Here is a 21,710-nt window from a genome sequence, read left to right on the forward strand (position 1 = left end):
AAGATAATGTTCAGGAGCCTGGGAACGAGAAACCATGATTAGCAGTAAGCCTGCATAATCTGTGGAAGAGTGCGTTTATCTAGGTCGGTTACTTGATAGAGGCTGTGATCATGAGAAGGAAATTTAACAGAAGAATAAGAGTGGGTTGAAGCGCACGCGGCCGTCATTACCAAGTTATGACCGGCAGCATGCCGCTATTCTTGAAGACGAAAAGTGTGCAGTCACTGCATTTTATCTACCGGTACTAACGTTTGAGGCAGAAACTTGGAGGTTAACGAAGAAGCTAAAGAAGTATTTGAAGACTGCAATAAGAATGACGGAGCGGGAAATGATAGGCCTAACGTTAAAAGGCCAATAAAGAGACACGCCAAGTCAGCTTTCACAGATAAAGTATTCCTTCATAAATATGTGTTCCATTTATTTTTGCAGTAATTGGTTTATTATTAGCAGAGACGATGAAAATTAACATTCCATTGATCTTTTCTTTTAATTTTCACGCTCAAATTCCACGTAACATCACAGTTTTCAAAGTACTTTTTCGCATTTGGGCCGCTGTGGCTCAGCGAAAGTTCTTGTTATTCGCTGAGTTCAATCTTTGTCGCTTTCTCTTCTTGAATACAATGTGTAGTCGGTATTTACCGATAAAGACCCGAGTCCGAGCAAGCGCAGTCAAAATTATTGACCTCACGTAGAGCTGGTGCGGGAACTTCACGGTGGCGTCGCCACCAGTCCCTCGTGTTTTGTGTATTTTCTGGCTTAGCAAGGCTCTTCTCGTGGTAACAGTGGCATAGTTGGTAATGTAGAACAGTAATTCACTAATGCGGTTTCAGTACGGCTTTTCTAGTTAGTGTGCTTTTAAGAGATGGGAAGACTGCTGTTTGAATATTCTACTTTACATTAAGAGGTAGAAATGTAGTTGAACAGAATATATGTTATCTGTAGAAACGATAACTGGTGGTCATTTAGAGTTACAGAATGGGTACCGAGAGAAGGGAAACGCCGTAGCAGACGGGATTGAACTACATAGGTGGTGTGAAAAAATTTGGAAATTTGAGAGCATAATGACAAGGCGCGAGATCTCTGGGAAAAACACTACCTTACGGTTGCCAATTTTCTAAATTCGTCACGCCAACCAGTCGTCGACTGCGCCTACCTTCGCTTGGCACCGATTATATAACCTTAATAGGCCACCGGCTATCCACACTACGCACTACAAGACATACCCGACTGCATTTCTTTCTCCAAATGTCAACCAGAGTATTGGCTATCCCCGTTTGCTATCCGATCCAAACCGCTGTTTCTTAACGTTACGCCTGACAATCTCATTTCAATACTCCTTGCCCGGTACTTCTAATGGGTCTTCGTTAACATCCAAGTTTCTGCTCTATATGTTAGTGCCGATAGAATGCATATGCTAGCACCGGTATTCCGGTAGATCTTCCTCTTTAGTATGTGTTTAACATGAGTTTACTTCCAGTCCCTGAGAAAATGCTGTCGAGTCATCGACTTCAATCCGGCATATTACGGTAGTTGGTCGAGACGGCCTTTGTTTCGGGCACGAAGCACGCGGGAACCAGCCGGCAATGCAGCCTGAAAGGCGCCCCGTTAGATCAGCACTGACGAGTTCGGCGCCAGCGAATGCATTCTTTATGACCTTCACGTAGGAACGACTTATTCTCAATTGTTTCTTCGCTCAATGTATATAAGAAGTGGCAGTTCGTGAAGCCCCACCCCAGCCGACAGTTGCTGCTTACCTTGCGCGTCGCTCCACCGAGCTACTGCGGCCCACTCGACGAGGAAGCCTATTCGCTCCGTGAACTTGAAGAGTAAGTAGCAGATAGGTTTTAGCTTGTCTGTGTAAGCACTAAATACCGGGCTCTAAAACTTTCGATACCGACAGCAGCGCCAGATGACGTAGCCTAACGGTAAAAAAGTAATGCATCGTATCTTCTAGGAGGCGTTGCGCGTTCGCGATGACCTATAGCCGTCGTTCATCTAGAGGCAGGCGTTTCTACGTTCTGCCCGTACAGGGTGTCCCAGCGATCATGCACGAAGGTTTCAAAAGCAGTGACCGATCATTCTACGTGAATAAGACCAAATGCATGTCGGGAAGAATGAGTTTCAAAGACCGGCGGTTCGTCTCTGGCTTGAAATTAGTTAACTAACAGTAATGAGCAACCTTATACGACATTGCCTTTCTGGGAGGTGCAGAGAATCCTAAAAAAATGAGCTTGTGATGCATCGCATACTTATCTTATTCCTACAAAAAAATTACGCTAAATTTTATATATACGCCGTGAATACGCGCTCTAGTGCACATCTGTGAAGTAAGAAAAGTAGCACTTGAGGCTTAACGCGTGTGCACCCCTTGAAGCTACACGATCAATTGCACTCACAAATCGAGACGCTGCTAATTGTCCTGTAGGGAAGCACTGTATCTCTGAGAGCACCATTAACGTGTAAACGAGAACCACTATATGATACCAGGCTAACGTCACAGTTGCTCTCCGTTGATACCTCCTCCGCGCCTCAGCTGTGTGAGAGATCCCCAGGTACGTCTACACGGCGAGAAAGCAACGCCAAAACGCGGTAAGGTGAGTAAATAAACTACAGACCCACATGAAACACCCGAGCGACTGTATTGAGGTAGAATTATCAGGATCTGCCAAACCACGACTTTGATTGCACAGCCTCCAAGATAGGTCTGTGTTGTAACAAACCGCATCGAAACCTTTGTAAGGACACGTATCAGACGCGCAAGAGGTCGGAACGCTTTACTAAAGTTGGCCAATGTCCATGACGTCATGATATTTTTTTAAGAGCGCAGCTCTTAAGCGCCCGTTCCTGTGTTGTTCCTGGTGGTTGGTCGGCTTCTCGTCGGAATTCGAACCTCGGCCCCTCAGCGGAGTTGCCCGATGCTCTAACCATAAAGCGAGAATGATTTCTTTCCTTTATCCCATTGGAAGAGAATTTTTAGAAATCAATGCGCTACAGAAATTTAAGGTTGCCAACACATTCAAAAGTCGGGCAAGCACGTGCTAGCGTCCAATAAGGACATCCAGTCTGGCGTAAGCCACAATTTCTTTTTTCACTCGCACGTATACTTTATTTTCGTTTTTATTGCCTTTACTCAATTAATACATATACATTATACAAACATACCAGACCAGCCAGGAGTGAGGAGAGAAACAATCATGTGCATCAGCTCTTCTAACCTAGCTGGAGAGCCAGTGCGGTGCCGTTTCTTGCAGGATTGTAAAACGAATTACAAGAAGCCGCAAGGGCATGCGAGAAGAGGACACGATTCGCCTCGTCCAGGCTCTGGTGATCAGCAGAATAACGTATAGCATGCTGTATCACTATCACTCGCTAAACAAACGCGACCAAGAACAAGTCGATGCCATCATCAGAGGCGCGTACAAAACGACCCCGGGTCTCCCTGTCACCACCTCAAACGAGAAGTTAGCGGCCCTCGGGATCCACAACACCTTCGCTGAGCTGTCGGACGTGGTTATGGCTTCGCAAAAGGCCAGACTACAGAACATAGCGGCGGGCAGAGCCATCCTCCACCGGACCGGAACGGCAACAGAGCTCCGTGCCCTCGATGGGCAATGATCACTCCCGCCTGAGGTCAGAGGCAAGATCAAGGCGAACCCGATACCGAAGCACATGAGTCATGAACTCCATGAAGGACGACGCAAGGCTCGTGTCGACAGACAGCGCCGACAATTCAAGGGTGACCCGTACGTAACGTACGTGGACGTGGCGGCGTACCCTGTAGGGGGCCTCTTCGCGGTAGCCGCTGTGAACGGGAGAGGCAACTCATTGACCCTCGCGGCCTCCGTCAGGGCAGAGACCCCACCTGCGGCTGAGACCATAGCCGCGGCGCTGGTAATAAAGCAAGAAGACAGGGTAGGCAGGGAAGTCCATATCGTTACCGACTCGCTACAGGCCTGCCGTAACTTTACGAACGGACGAACACCGCTGCTGGCGGCTCAGATTCTAAGCCCGAGGCTGCAAGAATACCATCAAATCACGTGGACGCCGGGCCACGCGGGTCTGGAGGGGAACGAAAGGGCGAACGCCCTAGCTCGAGCGCTAATCAACCGAGCGGGGCAAGACCAATCGTCTCAATCCCCACCCTTAACCTTCATGCCCCTGCCATCCAATTACTGCGACCGACTCGAGATCCAGCGACTCAACCGCAGGATTTATCCTCCGCCTCACAAAAAGCTTAGCACTGAAGATGCCGTTGCTCTCCGACTTATTCAGACCAACACATTTCCAAACCTACACAGATACAGTAAAATGTTCCCACATACATATCGCGGCATCTGCCCCTGGTGCGGCGACACACGCCCTGCACTCTTCCACATCTCGGGGGGGTGCGGGGGCAAACCTCAACACTTAAAGACGCCTAGCACGTCATTTGAGCGGTGGGAGGTACAGCTGACCGGCGATACCCTGGCGGGACAAGAAGCTCTCGTCCAGCAAGTACGTCGAGCAGCCATGGCCAGTGGAGTCCTGGAATGAGGACACCACCCACTCGACCTCAAGAGCAACCACCTCGATGGTCCGAATAAATGTTTCTCTCTCTCTCTCACTCTCTTGCAGTTTATACACTTGAAACCATTCTGCCTACGTATTCGCGAAAGTAACTCCTTATTGGCCTCGCGTCCAAACCAACGTGCGACCGATCGGCCATTCTCGACATCCAAATACGACGTAGGCCCAGAATCGTCGTCGCGCGTGCGTATGCTTCTAATTGTACCAAGGCCAACTATCTCAGATGATTGCCGCGTGTTGATTATGACGATGATTTCGAAGTTTTCACAATGCGTAGGGCCCACGCACGTGTGCCAGTTCCCTTTGAACCTAATGAGGCAGGAATATAACGGGCAATCTTTGTTTTTTCGGGGGGGAGGGGGTGATTTCATTATAACCACACCACGAAAACTTCGACTCACGTAGATTCTAAACTTTGCGTCGGATCTGCGCATTTCTTTTTCGCCGCACAGTTTCTTTTTTTTTTCTCTCTATCTCTCTCTAACAAATCGCAGGCAGCCGCAAGAGCCATCGACGCCGTCGAGTTCCAAGTTGTGGTGCACCACCACCGCCATTTCCACGAAAGATGTCTCTACTCCCGGCAGCGCCTAAGAAGCTCAGTTCCGGTGGGCAGAAAGTCATAGCAGCGGCGCGCCAAGAATTTGGCATGCACATGTACTTCAACGTAAGTGAGTCTCTGCGCCAGGTTGAGTAGTGCGAGAGATCAATCAATCGATCAGTCAAACAGTCGGGCAACTAATTAGCAGGGAGGTGGCTGCGAAATAGTAAGTTTTGGAGACAATATCGAGCGTGAATTGTCTAGAGTAAAAAGCAAAGCGAATCGAATCAAACATCGAATAATTAGGAGGTGTTTTTACTATTAATATAAGATGATGTTGACATCCTTGTGTGTAGAGAGATCGACGTGGAGGGCGGTAAATCACTTGGACAGCAGCATGCACGTTGATACACAACGCTTCAACATCAAAATTTGGAATACCAGAATCAGGCATAACGTCACCAACAATTTCCCTCGCTAAGTATACAGACCCACTGCCTCCACGTTGGTGACTTAGGAACTGAGCAGTGTCTCTATATTTTTCAAGCCTCAAGTATTTAAGGATTACGTGCAAACCACATCTGCGTTAACACTAACACATCATACTTCACAAGCACATCTTTCAGATCCGTAGTCAGCTGATCACCTTTCTTTTTTTTTTTTTTTTGCAAGCTGCGAGTATTCAAGGTAAAAAGAGAAACAAAACTATCATTGTCATGGGGTAAACACAAAGCGCAAATTAAAGGATTCGGTTTTAGAATACGACACCGTTGTGAAAAAGAATCCAGTTTCTGGCCAAAACCTTGCATTCGCGATAAAGTGTAATTACAATAAGCTTACGATAAAGTGAACAGGAATTGATGATCAAGTAATGCTACTGAAGGAGACAAAAGGACAGAAACTCCAATAACAGGCTGCATTTATTCTCTCTGTAATAATTGTAATGGGAATGTCTAAGCGTGTTCCAATCAATTTCAAATTTATTAAAATCACCAAGAAGGATTACTTTGTGCTTGCTAGGGGGAGATATGGGTACTTTCAGTAAAAGAGATGACCTCATCAAACGAGACAGGGGAAAATATTCGGCGGTACAGAGAAAGATCCAATTAATTTTTTCACGGCACGCTAGGCTGATTTCTAGCCAAATCGACTTCTCTACCCTTTCTAACCTTTGTGCCGAACACGCCTCAGTGAACTGTCAACAGCAATCAGGGCTCCACCACTTTTTTGTTTAGATCCACTGAACTACCGGTCACTGTGGAAGACTTTGTAGTGTGGTGCAAAAAAGTCGGAAGGTGAAATTTCACTGCAGAGACAAGTTTTGGAAATAACAAAAGATACGAAAAGAAGACAAAATGACATTGCAGGAAAATTCGCGTGCTTTGGTGCGATGTCCACGAGCGTTTTGGTAAAAGATGTCCAAATTACATACCACTTTGATCCTTGGCAGTTAGGTCGGAATGTCTACGAAATAATAATAATAATAATAATAATAATAATAAGTTTAATAATAATAATAATAATAATAATCTCCCACAAATGGTATTGGTCACAACCGGTATGGGTATGGGTCACTGCGACACTGTCATCGTAACACCTCTCGTCACAGTTCTTCCCACCACCAGCATCATACACCACCTTCGTGCTCATGACATCGTTGCGTTGGTGTCGAACAGTACGGCATCCGCCTGACTTGGAGCGTGTATTCCGGTATAGCATAGGAATGTTGGCCTGCGCATACGTCATCAAATGCACGCTAGCTCGACCCTCTAGATGCCCCCAATCGTATGCGGTGGTTGCAACATTCGCAAGCCCAAATGTTGCTGGGTTTTCTACTTTATGGCTGAAACGTAAGGTCTCAAGGTAATATGTCTCTCACCGAAGATTGGAAAGACTTCTGAGCCAGGTCAACAATTGGTGAAGCTACAGATCGCGTGTTCGTAACGGGGGGAGAGGCGGTGAACTTGCACAGATACGCTTCCTACTTCAGAGTCCTCCTGTCTCTTCTACCTCACACGCACTTGTAGCGTCCATGAATAATGGAACTAGTGCAAGAAAAAGAGCAAAAGACGTTGCGCCGCATCAATTGCAAAACATCGTTGCGCCCCTGTCATGCTAACATTCTGCAGCTTGTGAATTTAAGCGTTTCAGCCATGTTAAACATTCGTGTATTAAGTGCACATAAACAGAGAGACAAAAGCATAGGTATCAACTTTTTTTATAGTCTCAAAGATTCGCATCATTTGCATACCAACGTCGCAATGCGTTTGCGCTTTCGTCTTTTTTCTGTCTTTATGTTACAGGAACCATTCAGTGCGGCCACGAAGGATTTCAGAGTCGAACTCAGCCAGAAATTTGCGAAAAATTCAAAGCTCACAATCGTCGTTGAAGTTTTGCCTGAGTAAGCTTCCCCACCAGATACACTCCCGCGCTTTTTTCTACGAGTTAGACATTTTGCTCCAGACAGTACTGTCTTTTTTTTTTTTTTTCGGGCGAGGATTGGTTTTGTGGAGGGAACAGTAACCTGTTGCTTGTACGACATTTACAGCAAAGCGTTGCGGCGAACTTCAGATAGTATTGCGTTGAGTTTGTTAGCGCCCACGTGGTAACGTCCAGTGCCTAGGCATGTTGCAACATGTAGTTCCATGTTATACCCGGTGTGGTATGATGCAGTTTGTGATGCAACTGTCTCCACAGCACTCAATTTATCTTTAAACGAAGCTGTTATACCGGATACACGCGGCTCACAACGTGGGTCCTCCCCGTATGGTACAGTCTCCCACAAAACTTTACGGACGAAGGAATATGACAAAGCTCAATATCCCAGCAGCCCCACAACCGAGCCTGATGCTCGCATTTCCAGCCGGTGCCAGTATATGCGAACGACGTATTGATGTCCGGTTTTGCTGCCTACTTTTGCAGGCTACTCGGAAATTCAACTTTTTGCGAGATACCGTGGTCCGCAAATATTTGGGGTTGACTGTACATCGGCGAAAGTCGACACGTTTGGGAGTTTCATGCCCTCCCGAGTGACGTCAGTAAATCGTTCTGCAATAAGCACAAGGCGTAGGCGCCAGAGTGAGGCTGTAATTAGCGGGTGGCATATTTCGGTACGCCTTCTTTGCTTGCTTGCAGCCTGGACACACTTAATTAAGGCAAATTAGTGGGCGCTCATTCTGAAAATGCGCTAACGTGGAAGCAATTGCATCCCGACATAAAGCGATTGTGTCTCTGTCCTTGTTACTTTGTGGATGCGTGTATTGGCGCTGTTACAATTTCTATGTCAAGTATACACCAACGCGCCCAGAAAGAAGTTTTAATGAATCAAGTGCATCTCGTATGGGCGTCTGAGAGAAATGGGTAGTTCCGAAGGGAATTCAGTTTGGACCAGTTAAAAGGCAAGATACTACAACTATAGAGGAACATGCAAAATTAGTTCAGATTCGCGCAACAGGTTAGTTAACATTAGTTTACACAGAAACATCCTTCTTTTTTCCTCTTTCATTAGTTCACACAGCAGTCACATAGGCGGTGATACGAAGAGAGCGGTCAGTAATCAGTTGCGATCCGGCGACGCACCGCCAGGCCAAACCTGCACATGGTGCACCATATGTGCTGGCGCACCATGTTGCGCAAATGTTTGTTGACATTGTAAGCAGATCCCTCGTTTTCTTTTTTTCTATTGTTTCTGTTCCCTACACGAGAAGCAACGGACAATTCACTCCATGGCTAAGCGAAGCAGAACTTACCTCGCGCATATGTTAAATGTTAACATTGCGTACATGTTAACATATGTTAACATATATGTTAACATTGCGCATATGTTGCGATCTTTAGACTGAAGAGAGTGTGCGCGCCTACACGCCAATCGAAACAGAGCTCGCTCGTCGCGCACTTGTGCGCATGCGCAAAGACAACGGCTGCCGATCGAGCTCGCCGCCAGCGATGCTGGGGGCCCCGTTCAATCGTGCCGAACTGTACAGGTTGCACACTGTCGGCAATCCTGGCGTAGCCGGTCGCAGCTTCGCACGCTCAAAACGCTGGGCTATACACGCGGCTACCCCCCCCGCCACCCCCACGAAGCCCAAACTATGTTGTTTGACAAGTGAATTAGATGCCTAGGAACTCTGGTTTAAGGATTGGAACGCCAATTCAGTTGTATATATATATATATATATATATATATATATATATATATATATATATATATATATATATATATATATATATATATATATATATATATATATAGTTCATGCCTGAAATTGTGTGCAGAATTTGCCGCAGATAGGAAAATTTGAATAAAAAAATCACAAGCACGACGTTTACAAACCTGCAGCTTTGCGCCTACACCAGCTATCGTAGCTCTGGAAATCGAATCCGCCAGAACATCCAATGCGGACAAATTTGGTATATTAACTTTTATCTTACGTGAATTTGTCACAATGTTTATAAAGGTTTTGCAAGATAACTACTCACATATTGGTGGTGTATTGGAGTGGCATGTACAGTGCATAAAGCTTGTGCGCTTTACATGTACTATTAGATGCAGTTTGCAGAATTGCGATATCGATTTTCATTGCCTAGTTACAGAGCGCTAAACTTGATAGCTTGTTTTCCTGAAAACTTGTGATTTTTAGCAGTGTTTATAAAAACATAGCAGTCTCAATCAAAGATTTACTACCAGCAGTCACTAGATTCTAACTTTTTTTTTTCTCGTAAATGCAGCAAACCTCCTCCGACTTAGTTCAGCGGTTGCTCAAACAATTTCTCCTCTTCCACGTGTTTATATAGGAGCTCCCGAGCTAGAGATTCCTTATAAGTTGAAACCTGCTAGCGCATAAGTAACAAACAATGAAAATGGCACCGCCCACGATTTCGGAGGCTATGTAAATTGCTCAAAGGACTCTCCCGGCTACGTGCTCCTTGCAGCAGCTTCATGGAGATTTGCTACGAGACACTCGAGGACAGCAACAGGTACTTCTACGTCAGCCGCGATCCCGTCGACGGCAAGCTGTACGCGGGCACCAAGCTACTTGAGTACCCCTACAACCACCACCGTCAGGACCTGCCCCTGAATAAAACCAAGCTTGATACGGGCAAGCCTTACGTCATCCAGCTCGAGTGGAAGGCCGATGACTCGATCGAGGTGCGTATCACGTCCCCACTTGTGGCTGGGTTAGTTGGTTCGTGCCAGATACGATGTGTTAAGACTATAGAGGTGGGGCGAACGTCGAGTTCTTCGAGTATGCATCGAACACCGATAGTAAGTATCGAATATCGAATCGCATGTCTAATAGTCAAAAGCATGTATTCGCAACAGTAATATGTATTCCGATATAGTTAGGTACCACGTTTGTACTTACTAGTGCAAAAAGAAAGAGAAAAAAGAAAGAAGACTCCTACATGTATTGGGTACAAAGGATCACTTTTAAACACGGGACTCCTAATTGGTCACTGCACAAATATCATCTCAAACGCTTTTAGAGCCTTGTTGAAAGCAAGCTCTCCAAAAATGAATGGCTGCTGAATGATTAGCTCTCCAAAAACGACAAATAAATGGTGGCTGAAAAAAAGAGAGATCTGAAGTTGGCGGGAAAAAAACTCTATCGAACGACTTGCTCGCAGTAGACACCTGTGAAAGAGCCCTTGCTAGGAAAGTATCAGTGGTTATAGCATAAAAATAAAGCTGCGTGTCATTAGATCGTAAAAAAAATTCAGTGACATAATACAAGCAAAAATTACAAGTTGTTTATGTAAGCTTCCCCCGCAAAACCTAAACCAAGGCTTCCAATAAACATTTTTGTTTCTTCATTGCTCCAAAAGCTTTTGTGGTTGTTTCATCTCTGGTAATTTGTGACACTTTGTCATCCACATGGAGAACAGCGGAAAGGTTTTAACAGTAGGGTCTTCCGAAATACACCAGTAATTTTGTGATATTCGACAATACCGTACACTTCCTCTTCGAGTACGAATGCTAATAGTTAGTGCGAAATATTCGATTCGCATTCGAAAAATGGAATAATTCGCCCATCCCTATAGCTAAGACGCGAAACAAAGTGCGTTGCGAGTAACGTTCTTTACTGTCCGCGTTGTTTTTCCCTGTGTGGTTCGTGTCATGACGCATCCTACTAAGAACGTATCACAGCTGAGGTACGCCTTGTACCCCGCAGTTGAGAATGCAAGAGAAGGGGGAGAGAGATTGATTCAGGAGCGCAGACTTTTGGGCTAGTTGGTTCGTTGCATCAATTCAAGTAATAGCGGTGGATTGACAGGGACAGGAAAGAGGACAGCGCATGCGATAACTATCAACTGAATTTTATTTCAGAAAAGCATGGTATTTATACCGGCTCACACGAGTGAAAATCGTCGCACGCGCAACCCAGCCTTTTCCAGATAGGCCATTTCCTTTCTGCTCAGAGAGATCGACGGCGCGCTGACGCAGTTCATAAAGGCGAAGCTTGAGCGTCCTCCAATTCTTTTTTCTTAAAAAGTTATTTAGAACTATCATTACAAAAAAAAAAGTCGGAGTTTCGTTCGAAACGCGAAGCATCGGCTGCGATAGCAAAATAACAGACAGCTATACGAAAGTAAGGATAGTAGATTTATCGGCCGCATAAACTTGGAAACATTCGCCTGCTAACTGAATTAACAAGCGTGGGGTCAGCGCGCGTAAGCAAACTTGAACACATCACACTCGATGAGCGCGCGGACACTCGCTGTCGAAGCGCTAGTGTGAGAAAGCACGGCAGCAGCAGCGAGCGAAGTGACCTTCGTGCGGTCTATCGCTCCAACGAAAGAGCAGCGAGAACACATCGCGCACGAAGGTATGAGCCGTACGTCTGCGGGTCCCTGTCAAGACAGTGCGCGCCGCAGTTGGCGAAGGAGTCGAAGCCAACTCCCCCCCCCCCCCCGCTCCCCCCTCCTTCCCGCGTTGCCTCCCCGCTGTCCTCCATGTGTGACGCACGAGATTGAGCCGCGATCGTCAGTTGTCCTTGCTACCGGTCGCGAAATACGCCGTTGACGGCCGGAGCTCAACGCCACTCCATCCCTCCCCCTCCCTCCCCCTCCCTCCCATCCCACCACTGCCTTTCGTGCGACGACGGTGTTATCCGCCTTGGAATTTGTATGGAGCCTCACGGCGACGGCGACGGCAGAAATGCGCCTGTGGTACCCACATAATTGCTATCGCAGTAAAAGTACCTTCAGTTTCGAGGCACACGCCATTTAGATGTGTTTTTCAGAAAAAGAAATGTGGTATCTACGATGTCCAACGACGTCCCTAAGAAAGCCTTCTGCAGACAAAATAACGGTGAGCAGACGACTTCTTTTGACGCTCTGTGAACAAGAGTCACTAGAACAGGATGTCGAGAAATTCTATTGGAAGTGGGTCGAACTTCTCATGAAAGTTAATCGGCATTTTTCTTTTTTCTTTGTAGAATATGCGGGTCGGGTTCGGGGTGGTCGCACCGTAGGTCTCAGCAGCGTGGTATAAAAAAAACAAAAAAAAAACACGATTCATTCTTTTATCTGTTGCTGCACGCGTCGCCATGGCGCTCCGCCATCGCAGTTCTACCTGGATGGGTCCGCCTCTATCACGGGCACTAAGCCCGCCGGCACTATGCTCAAGGACTGTGCGCGCCTTGTACCCGGCGAGCTGTTCCCGGGAGACACAAGCAAAACCTTGCGCGGCTTTACCGTCTACGAAGTGCACCACAGTTCCCCAACATGGGAGAGCGTGTTTGAAGAGGTTTGTATTGGGATATAATTATTATTATTATTATTATTATTATTATTATTATTATTATTATTATTATTATTCATTTTGAGGGGAAACGTGTGTCGTTTCTGTCAGCATAGGGGGAGGGGGCGGATTCAGCGGCCGGAATTCGTAAATTGCTATATGTGCCTTAAAGCAATTAACCTAGGAGCTAATTAGTATTTTTTTTTTTTTGTTAATAGGTCGATTGAGAACTTTGATTTCTCGTTCGTGTAATGTCGCCTTTTTGAGTAATCCAGCTCAACGAACAAAAGATTATGGTACGTGCCACAGGTGACTTTTAAAAAAATTCTGTATGGTCTACGAAAAAACACCCAGTATATACTCTTTCTGAACAAAAGTTGCGTACAAAGTTATTCTAGTCCATGGAGTTCAGAGGTAACTGTTTGCAGAAAGACTCTAGGCACCAGTCAACAAGAACAACGAAATATCTAAGGTGATAGGCCGAGTCGATATGTATGCATTCCGCAGAACTTCCAGAAGAACGTCTACGGACCTTTAATGACTATTTAAATTTTTTATATAGAAGAACGACTACCGTATTCACTCAAGTAAAGGCCGCGCTTTTACGCAACAACAGCACCCCCAACTTGTCAGCCCCAAATTCGTAAAGAAAAGAAAGAAGAAAAAAAAAGCGTGTTTGCTATTTGATTCTAAGCGCTAAGTTTGGACATTGTTGGGAAGTCGGATACATATGTAAATACATATCTAACATCACGAATGGCATGGGGGACGACTATAAGCACAAGCGTCTGCTGACGAGTCTGAGCGGGTGCGATGACGACCCTGACTGTGGTTATAGGACTACATACGGGCTCCATTTGCGTGATATGTATATGCATGCACCAAGTAAGTGAGTTATGAAGTAAAGCGATAGCCTTGGGAACGACATGAACCACCCCCTGTAAGAACCCTGTAATGTTTAGATGACGCCGGACAACGTATTTTCCGACCCACGAGGCGTACTTGAGACTTTCGCCTTAAAGAAGAGTGCTCTCCTAGCACGAATGTACATGGTATTCAAACTATACGCATGCAGTTTACTCTTTGACAGCAGCCTCCAGATTTCTTGAGCGTACAAAGGGTTGCCTATATTCCGCGGAAATGCTTAATTATACGCCCATTTGTAATGTTCTTTATTGTGCTCGGCAATCACAGCCGCTTTTTTTCTAATCAAGACATCTCTTCTCCTCGCAGAACTACAGCTATACGCTTCCCGCACAGTACGTCTTGGCTTCCAATGTCCTCATGCGGATTTCCGGCAAATGCATCATGCGCGAGTATCGAACGGGAGAGTAAGCGCTGCTTCGATCAATCAGTCAAGTAATCGATTGAGATGCGTTATTTCTAAAGTAGACACACAAAAAACTGCCAGAACTGCAATGGCTCTGGTTCTCTTGAAGGGACTGTTCACTGTTCTTTGAAGGACCTCTTATAATGTATATTGTAGCGCAATACAACACCTACAATTCGAAGTGCCTGAACCCGCATTTTTTTTCTGCGAAATCTAGTTAAAATTTGTAAAACAATTTTTTTTTTTAAATCTGCATAGCCTTTTCCTAAAGGTACGCGTTAGGCCGCGACGCTGATTACTGGAAGCGATGGCAATTCCGTGCCATTAAAAGTATGAAACTGGAAGCGCGTAGCGTTTCAGTAGGAATGATTACTTTGCGTTCGAAATTATAACCCTCATAGCTATCGAAATTATAACCCTTATAGCCGTACTCAGCACGTAAGCGAGTTCATAAGCTTTTTTTTTTTTTTGGTCACCTGTAATCTCACGTCCTTTCTGCAGGCACAGACTCTATAGATTTTTTGTTTGTTATTGTTCATGGGCGACACCAATTTGGTGACGCGTGTCACCATATTGCGCCCGCTGTGGCGCCATCTTTGGGCAGTGGGCCTGCTTGCTGGCTTGGGTGAGAGCTCCCCGTGTAGTATGCCAGGTAACAAGTTCAGCTGCAGTTTCTGGTGGCCGTTCTCGCGTCGCACGGTCTCTTAAGTATGACGGGGCGTCTTCTACGCGGGAAAGCGGTTCTGTGAGGCGCGTGCTGAAGCAATTTAACCCAGCGTGGCCGCAGTTTTCTGCGTCCGCGCGGGTGGGGCACTGGGCGTGACGGGCGCGCGCCTCTGAGCCTCCAGTCAGCCTCAGAGATCGGCTTCGTATTTCTGAAAGTTCGTTTCACCAATGCGAGCTTACTGCACCATTCTTGCTGCAGTTCTAAGCTGTGGTTTAGCAGCATTGAGTAGTGGCGAAACATACGAGGATCCCACACGCATTGGTATACTGTTCTGCTACGAAATAACTATGGTGTTTACTGAGCCAGGCGTTCAAAACGTTATCTGTAGAGATGCATTGCGCAACTATCTCGTTTGTTGGACCAGGTTTCCACCCACGAATAAAATAGTTTCGAGTAGCAATAACAGCATGCCTTAGAGTATGAATTGCACTTGCCGAATGGTCGAGTGACCGCCCGTGGTCTGCGCGAGGGTCCGAAGCAGTAGTGGATGCAGGGTTATAGATCTGTTGGTTCGATATAGTACACTGTCCAACCACGTGGCGTGACCATGCGAGGTCCTGTTGGGGCGTTAGCCCGTTTTCTTTTTAATGAGATAGCATTCTTAGGGTACATCACGCACGCATTGACCAACTTGTCTCATTGAGCACTTGGCAACGTCTGCGTACGTACCGCTCGGTCTTCAACGAACCTCTTTCACGCCGACATGAATCACTGTAGTCGCGGGACTGGGTAGGTGCCGCGGTTAGAGAAATTTCCTGACGCCGTCTTTGAGTGAGTGAGTGAGTGAGTGAGTGAGTGAGTGAGTGAGTGAGTGAGTGAGTGAGTGAGTGAGTGAGTGAGTGAGTGAGTGAGTGAGTGAGTGAGTGAGTGAGCGAGCGAGCGAGCGAGCGAGCGAGCGAGTGAGTGTGTGATTGAAAACATTACAGAGCTCTAGTAATTGTTTTTCGGCGGCTGGGGCGGATTCTTCAGGGGAGTCTTCCTCCTTGTGTCTTCCCCGGAGGTCTTCACCCGCTGCTTCGTCCGATCCTCTATCGCTATGGTCGGTTGCCCTCAGTCCAGGGCTCCACTGGCCTCTGCTGTCCGTCGTGCATGCCGCACTAGACCTAGCTGGTCTTCGCAGCGGTCGCTGGACAACAGCTCCTCCCATTGCTCCGCGCTTGGGTGCGATATGATTGGGACTACGTCAGTTCGTTGACGTGACCATGTTATGTGGTATATGCTGGGTATTTGCCACTCGGTCTCTGCTGGTCTCCAATGAGCCTGTTCGCCGCCAACATGCATCATGAGTGTGTGCCACTGAGTGTGCGGCAAGCGAGGCAGCAATTATCAGCGTTTCGCAGGCACTAGCGTGGCGCGCTTCTTGTCTCGGAGGCCAGGCGCGGACTTCTCGACGGTGTCGCTAGATGGCGCAGCATGTCCAGAAAGAAGCGCTAGAGAGGAGCCCGGTTGCAGCACGACGCGTTTCTCGGCGTTCGCACGCACCGGCGCACCACGGATTTCGGAGGTCACGTGCAGTCTTCGTGGCGGCGGCGCTAGATGGCGCCGAGTGTCTTTCGAAAAGCGCGAAAGAAGAGTCCTGCTGCAGTACAGCCTCGTATGTAACTCGTCTGAACGGTGGCAATACCTTGTGTGGCTGTGTTGTTTCTGAACTGACGTATTACCGCCGACAGTCATCGTGAGATGGGTTCTGCCGCATTTTTTTTTTTTCGTTTCTCGCGAAAGAAAAAGAGGGGAGAACCGATTTCTTTTGGTCTTGTCCGTCCCGTCCTCCACGATGCAATCACCTGTCTTGCGGAAATTGCCTCCTCACAAATAGCCGCGGGATTCTTTTTTATGCGATCCCTCATTCGGATATCACTGCTATGCAGGTCAAAAAGAGGGATTGCCGAATCAAAGAGCTTATAAGCATCATGCTGGTTCCAGCCGCAGTGATCGCTGTGTTGGGCAACGTCATCGGCTTCGTATAGAAGGCTAGCGCAGGCGTAGCGCAGTAATTTCAAGCCTACAGACTTGAACGGCGTGACAACGACACCGGTGGCTGACGCAAATCTTTAATAACGATTGGCGCTTTGATGTTTCGGGTTGCGTTGGGTTGGCCGTACACGAGCATTATGGTCACCTTTAACACAGCATGCATCTTCATTCTTGTAGTAGACCCTGCGCCTAGCGCAAGTGCCTTATTGAAGTAATTGAATTTCTCCAAGTAAAATGCGCCAGAAAATTTGTGTCGTACGACTTACGTACACAACCTGCATACACGGCAGCATCGGTCTGTAATTCGAATGCACGAGAAAACGTAATGCTTCTTACGAGGAAACGGAAACACAAAGCCTTTCAGCCGCCGTTTGTTTTCCGGCCGGCCCTCCGCCTGGCGCAAGTGCGTTATTGAACTAGTTGAATTTATCTAAGTATATATATATATATATATATATATATATATATATGTAAACGAGAAGAAAGGGGTTAACCGAGGGGCCCGATTTTATTAGTCATATCTTAAGAAGCCAACAAACACTTACACCAAGGACAACATAGGGGACATTACTTGTGTTAATAAATGAAATAAAGAAACGGTAAGTTAATGGAAATTAAAATGGATGAAAAAACAACTTGCCGCAGGTCGGAACCGAACCCACAACACTCCCAGAGTTATACTAGGACACATGAATGCCCAAGAAATTGTATGGGAAAACGGCGCCGTGGTAGCTCGATTGGTAGAGCATCGCACGCGAAATGCGAAGGTTGTGGGTTTGGTTCCCAGCTGCGGTAGGTTGTTTTTCCATCCACTTTAATTTCCATTAACTGACCGTTTCTTTATTTCATTTATCAAGCACAAGTAATTTCCCCTATGTTGTCCTTGGTGTCAGTGTTTGTTGGCTTCTTATGATATGACTACATATATATATATATATATATAGTGCAACCAGCAGTTGCACTTCGCTCCTGGAAAGGGCAGGACGTGTGTCGAGTGATCTCCTGAAGGACACCTTGCAATATGGTGAACGCGGTTGGAATAATGGATCCGGGACATCGAAGAGGTGCGACGCAATGTAAACGCATTTCTCTCGAATTTACCGCTAAATCGCCACAGATTTTTTTGTTTTGTTTGTTTATTTTCTGTCGCTTTCGTGTTCAAGTGGCCGTCATTTCTTTCTTTCTTTCACGACCTCGTCGCTGGCAGGATCAAAGTGTATTATGACGGCCAGGTGGCCGCCATACTAAGGCGACTGCAGAAGAACAAGCCGATGACGGTCGTGATCAAGTTAAGTGCCACCGAAATGATCATCTCGCTCGTCGGCGCACCCGTTCCGGCCCCACCGGTTACGGTACCGTTGGTGAGAAGCACTGTCGAGCCAAGCCTCAAGGTCATCAGGGTTACCCGAAACCTGCAAACGCACAACGTGGAAATTGTGAGTAGTAGTAGTAGTAGCAGCAGCAGCAGCAGCAGCAGCAGCAGCAGCAGTAGTAGTAGTAGTAGTAGTAGTAGTAGTAGTAGTAGTAGTAGTAGTAGTAGTAGTAGTAGTAGTAGTAGTAGTAATAGTAGCAGCAGTAGTAGTAGTAGTAGTAGTAGTAGCAGTAGTAGTAGTAGTAGTAGTAGTAGTAGTAGTAGTAGTAGTAGTAGTAGAAAAACTTTATTTTATATGGGAACTGGACGGGCTCCTGCCCCAGTTCCTCAGAGGAAGTAGGAGCGTGAAAAACGTAAACAAATAAAGTATGGGGTTTTACGTGCCAAAACCACTTTCTGATTATGAGGCACGCCGTAGTGGAGGACTCCGGAAATTTCGACCATCTGGGGTTCTTTAACGGGCACCTAAATCTAAGTACCACGGGTGTTTTCGCATTTCGCCCCGATCGAAATGCGGCCGCCGTGGCCGGGATACGATCCCGCCACCTCGTGCTCAGCAGCCCAACACCACAGCCACTGAGCAACCACGGTGGGTAAAAAAAAAAAAAAAAAACGTAGTTGTTCCGGCAGGGTGGTGCCCCTATTGCAAGATCCCACTGGCCGAGAAAGTCTTCCTCTGTTTTAAATCCTACAGACTGGCCATTTGTCTAGCTTGCCCATCGCCATCTTTAGGTGGAAAATACGTAACTTATTTAATGATTTATACTAATATACTAATGTCACTTTAACCCCACTTAACGAGCGTCGACAACACTTGCGTGCGGGCTGACTGATGTAGTGAAGAGATGCTTCGGAATAGCAGAAAGTCGGTTTATATTCGTAATGTCGTCCTTAGAACACTATTTTTAATTGTTTGACGGGCAAAAAGAAGTAGTTCATTGATAATCTTTCATTTACTAGAGAAAAAATTGGCAGTGGCTTAGCTCGGCTATGCCAGGATATAGGTAGCGATAGCTAATGCATAGCATGGCTAGCCTTGGTTAATCTTGATTGCAAGTCCAGGTTAGTCTGGTTGTCTAGCTAGGTTGCGGCGTTTAGCCAGTAGTTCGGCGCGCTGTTCGTCTGTGTCATGGGCGATTCGTTTCCTCTTCATCTCGTTCCGATGTCGATTCCAGGCCTCCTCCTGCTTATCAGAATTGCCGCCGTCCATACTGCCGCCTCAAACTGTGGTTGCGGCGCACGCGAGCTCTCCTTTTCAATCCTCCGGCATGTTATCAGGCGTGCGACGCAGCTGGCGAAGCGAGCGGAGGCGAGCGCCACGACGAGGAACGCGGTGTGACGTCATAATTTTTCTGCGATAAAATTCCCAATGTGCACCAAATTTTGCATATTTAGTGTCGTATAAGAAACTCACGGAAACGTAAAGATCGATAAAACCTTTTTTAAGTGAAAAGCCTATCTTTATTCTCAATGGAAAATCGTGGGCTCACCTAATTTAAGAAGAGGAAATTTTTTGCCAATGCGTGTTACGACTCGTACTTTCGAGCTTTCTAAAAAATTTCACATGTTCCTAGCGGCGCTGAAAATTTTTTTTTCACGAAAATGTTTTACAGAAAGACTTGTTGCTTTAAATACATAGTCCTCAATTTTTTTCAAAGAAATCGCTTATGGTCGAGCGCCAAGGTTGGGACAGTTGGCGTGGAATGGCCCATATGTGACACAGGACTATAGCAGCATTACTTCGCATTTGTTAACACATTACACGAGCGTACTAATTATCATGATACAGCTTAGTTACATTGTTAAACGACTTTAATACCTTAGCAGGAGCACTCGTACGCGACCTGTCGAATGTGATTCAAGAAATAAGTTGCTTGTAATGAAATTCGTGTAGAAAGCGACGTAACCAGGACGTCGAATCCTGGCGAGGCACTGGAACGTTTTTTTTTAATTTCTTTTGAAATTCTAGCATTTATTTCTGGGATTCGATTCAGCGACGGACTCTGGCGAATGTCAGGATTTCTAGGGAAGTGAACCCATGACCGACTATCTTTGGAAAAACGTGAAAAGCATGTGCAAAATGCACCCTTTAGATATACAAAAGAGTTGAGATTTTGGATGCGCAAAGCGGCTTGGGGACGATATTTCTAAATCACCCTGTTGCTCGAGATTACCTTCCAACCGATTTAACTAAAACACTTTATGCATATTATTCAAACTTGCAGAAAAAAAGCTCGAATCAGAAGTGTCCCAAATGTACACGCCATATGTTTTATCTATAATTATTCTTGTCGATGCTTTTTTTTTTTTTTTTGCTTGTGGCCCGCAATTTGGGCATGCACAACTGCAGGCGCATCGCCTGAAGACGTTACAATAGCTTCTCCGCTTTCTTTCTTTTTCTTTTTTTTATCAACTCGCCTTTCTCTGATGCCGGCTCACCGCGCACTCGTTTGCAGATCTCAGGCATTTCTCCATCCACGTGAAAGGACAACTTTCGGGCCCGTGCCGCATCACTCAGCCGCCGAAGATGTGCGCTTATTTGCCCGTATACATGCTTACGTTCAACCCTCATGCTTCAGAGGAAGAGAACGGTGTTCAATAAACGATTGTTCCACAACAGATGTCTCTCCTGATATTTTTCTTCCGTTTTTCTTACGGGATATCTTTGATACTAAACCTCTAAACGATAGAAGAAATAGTGGCAAGCCTGAGAGCACCCTACACAAATTATTTGTGCTACTAGCATCCTTTGGTAACGTACCCCAGCTTGCAGAATGTCTCTATGTCTGCGCCTAACCGCTTTCCCGACGACTAGGGTCCCTTGGTAGTCTATGGTAGAAAAGGTGGAGCACTGGGCTGCTATTCTGTGCGAAGCGGGTTCAGAAAGAACAGCCGGACCAACCTGGATAACTGGGCACGTTAACTTTGCGTGTGTAGTGTCAATGAACCTCTCTTGTACGTCGACATGGTCCACCGGGTATCGGCCCTGCAATGGCCCTCTCACGATACTGGGTATGTGAATGGGTATGCGGTGCTCTTCCATGAGCATCCTGGACGTCAACTTTGGTCACTGCAGCTATATGCCACTGGCTACACGTTGCTCTTCAATTAACATCTTTGACGCAAGCTTGAAGCGCAGCGGATGGGCCACTGTGTATGGGCCGCTCTTCAATGGACCAGACTTCGAAGCCAACCTAGGATACAAAGTATTTGCCTCGGAGTATTTGCCACTCTTCAATAAACGTATTTTCACCAACTTGGCTCACTGGGTGTGTGCCAATGCGTATGTGCTGCACTTGAATAACTGCACTTTAACACTTAGAGCGGCACCTGAAACTGGCAGAAAGAAAGAGTCGCGGAGAGCCAGTGGCACTCTACTAGTCTTGGTGCAAACAAATGCAACTTTTTGGTTGCAACCAGGTCCAACCAACAAGACACTTCTTCACCAGAGTCGTAATC

General features: G+C 46.4%; 1 protein-coding gene across 1 annotated transcript; it reads left to right on the top strand.

Moving 5' to 3' along the window:
- The first annotated feature begins 1,730 nt into the window (after positions 1 to 1,730).
- LOC126533891 (uncharacterized) lies at positions 1,731 to 20,868 on the top strand. Its single transcript, XM_050181101.2, has 8 exons — positions 1,731 to 1,826; positions 5,061 to 5,230; positions 7,408 to 7,505; positions 10,037 to 10,253; positions 12,675 to 12,854; positions 14,082 to 14,179; positions 18,087 to 18,315; positions 20,708 to 20,868. Exons 2-8 carry the CDS (start codon positions 5,132 to 5,134, stop codon positions 20,732 to 20,734), a joined length of 948 nt encoding a protein of 315 aa, XP_050037058.2. The 5' UTR covers positions 1,731 to 1,826; positions 5,061 to 5,131; the 3' UTR covers positions 20,735 to 20,868.
- The last annotated feature ends 842 nt before the right edge of the window (positions 20,869 to 21,710 follow it).

Source organism: Dermacentor andersoni, chromosome 7, assembly GCF_023375885.2.
Source record: "Dermacentor andersoni chromosome 7, qqDerAnde1_hic_scaffold, whole genome shotgun sequence".
In the NCBI taxonomy this organism is placed as follows: Eukaryota; Metazoa; Arthropoda; class Arachnida; order Ixodida; family Ixodidae; genus Dermacentor; species Dermacentor andersoni.

What these genes read in the sequence shown, in the direction of transcription:
- LOC126533891 (XM_050181101.2), top strand. Translation starts at nt 5,132, where the DNA reads ATGTCTCTACTCCCGGCAGCGCCTAAGAAGCTCAGTTCCGGTGGGCAG. An exon ending in GCATGCACATGTACTTCAAC is followed by an intron (nt 5,231 to 7,407) that starts GTAAGTGAGTCT and finishes TTTATGTTACAG; the next exon opens with GAACCATTCAGTGCGGCCAC. An exon ending in GTCGTTGAAGTTTTGCCTGA is followed by an intron (nt 7,506 to 10,036) that starts GTAAGCTTCCCC and finishes TGCTCCTTGCAG; the next exon opens with CAGCTTCATGGAGATTTGCT.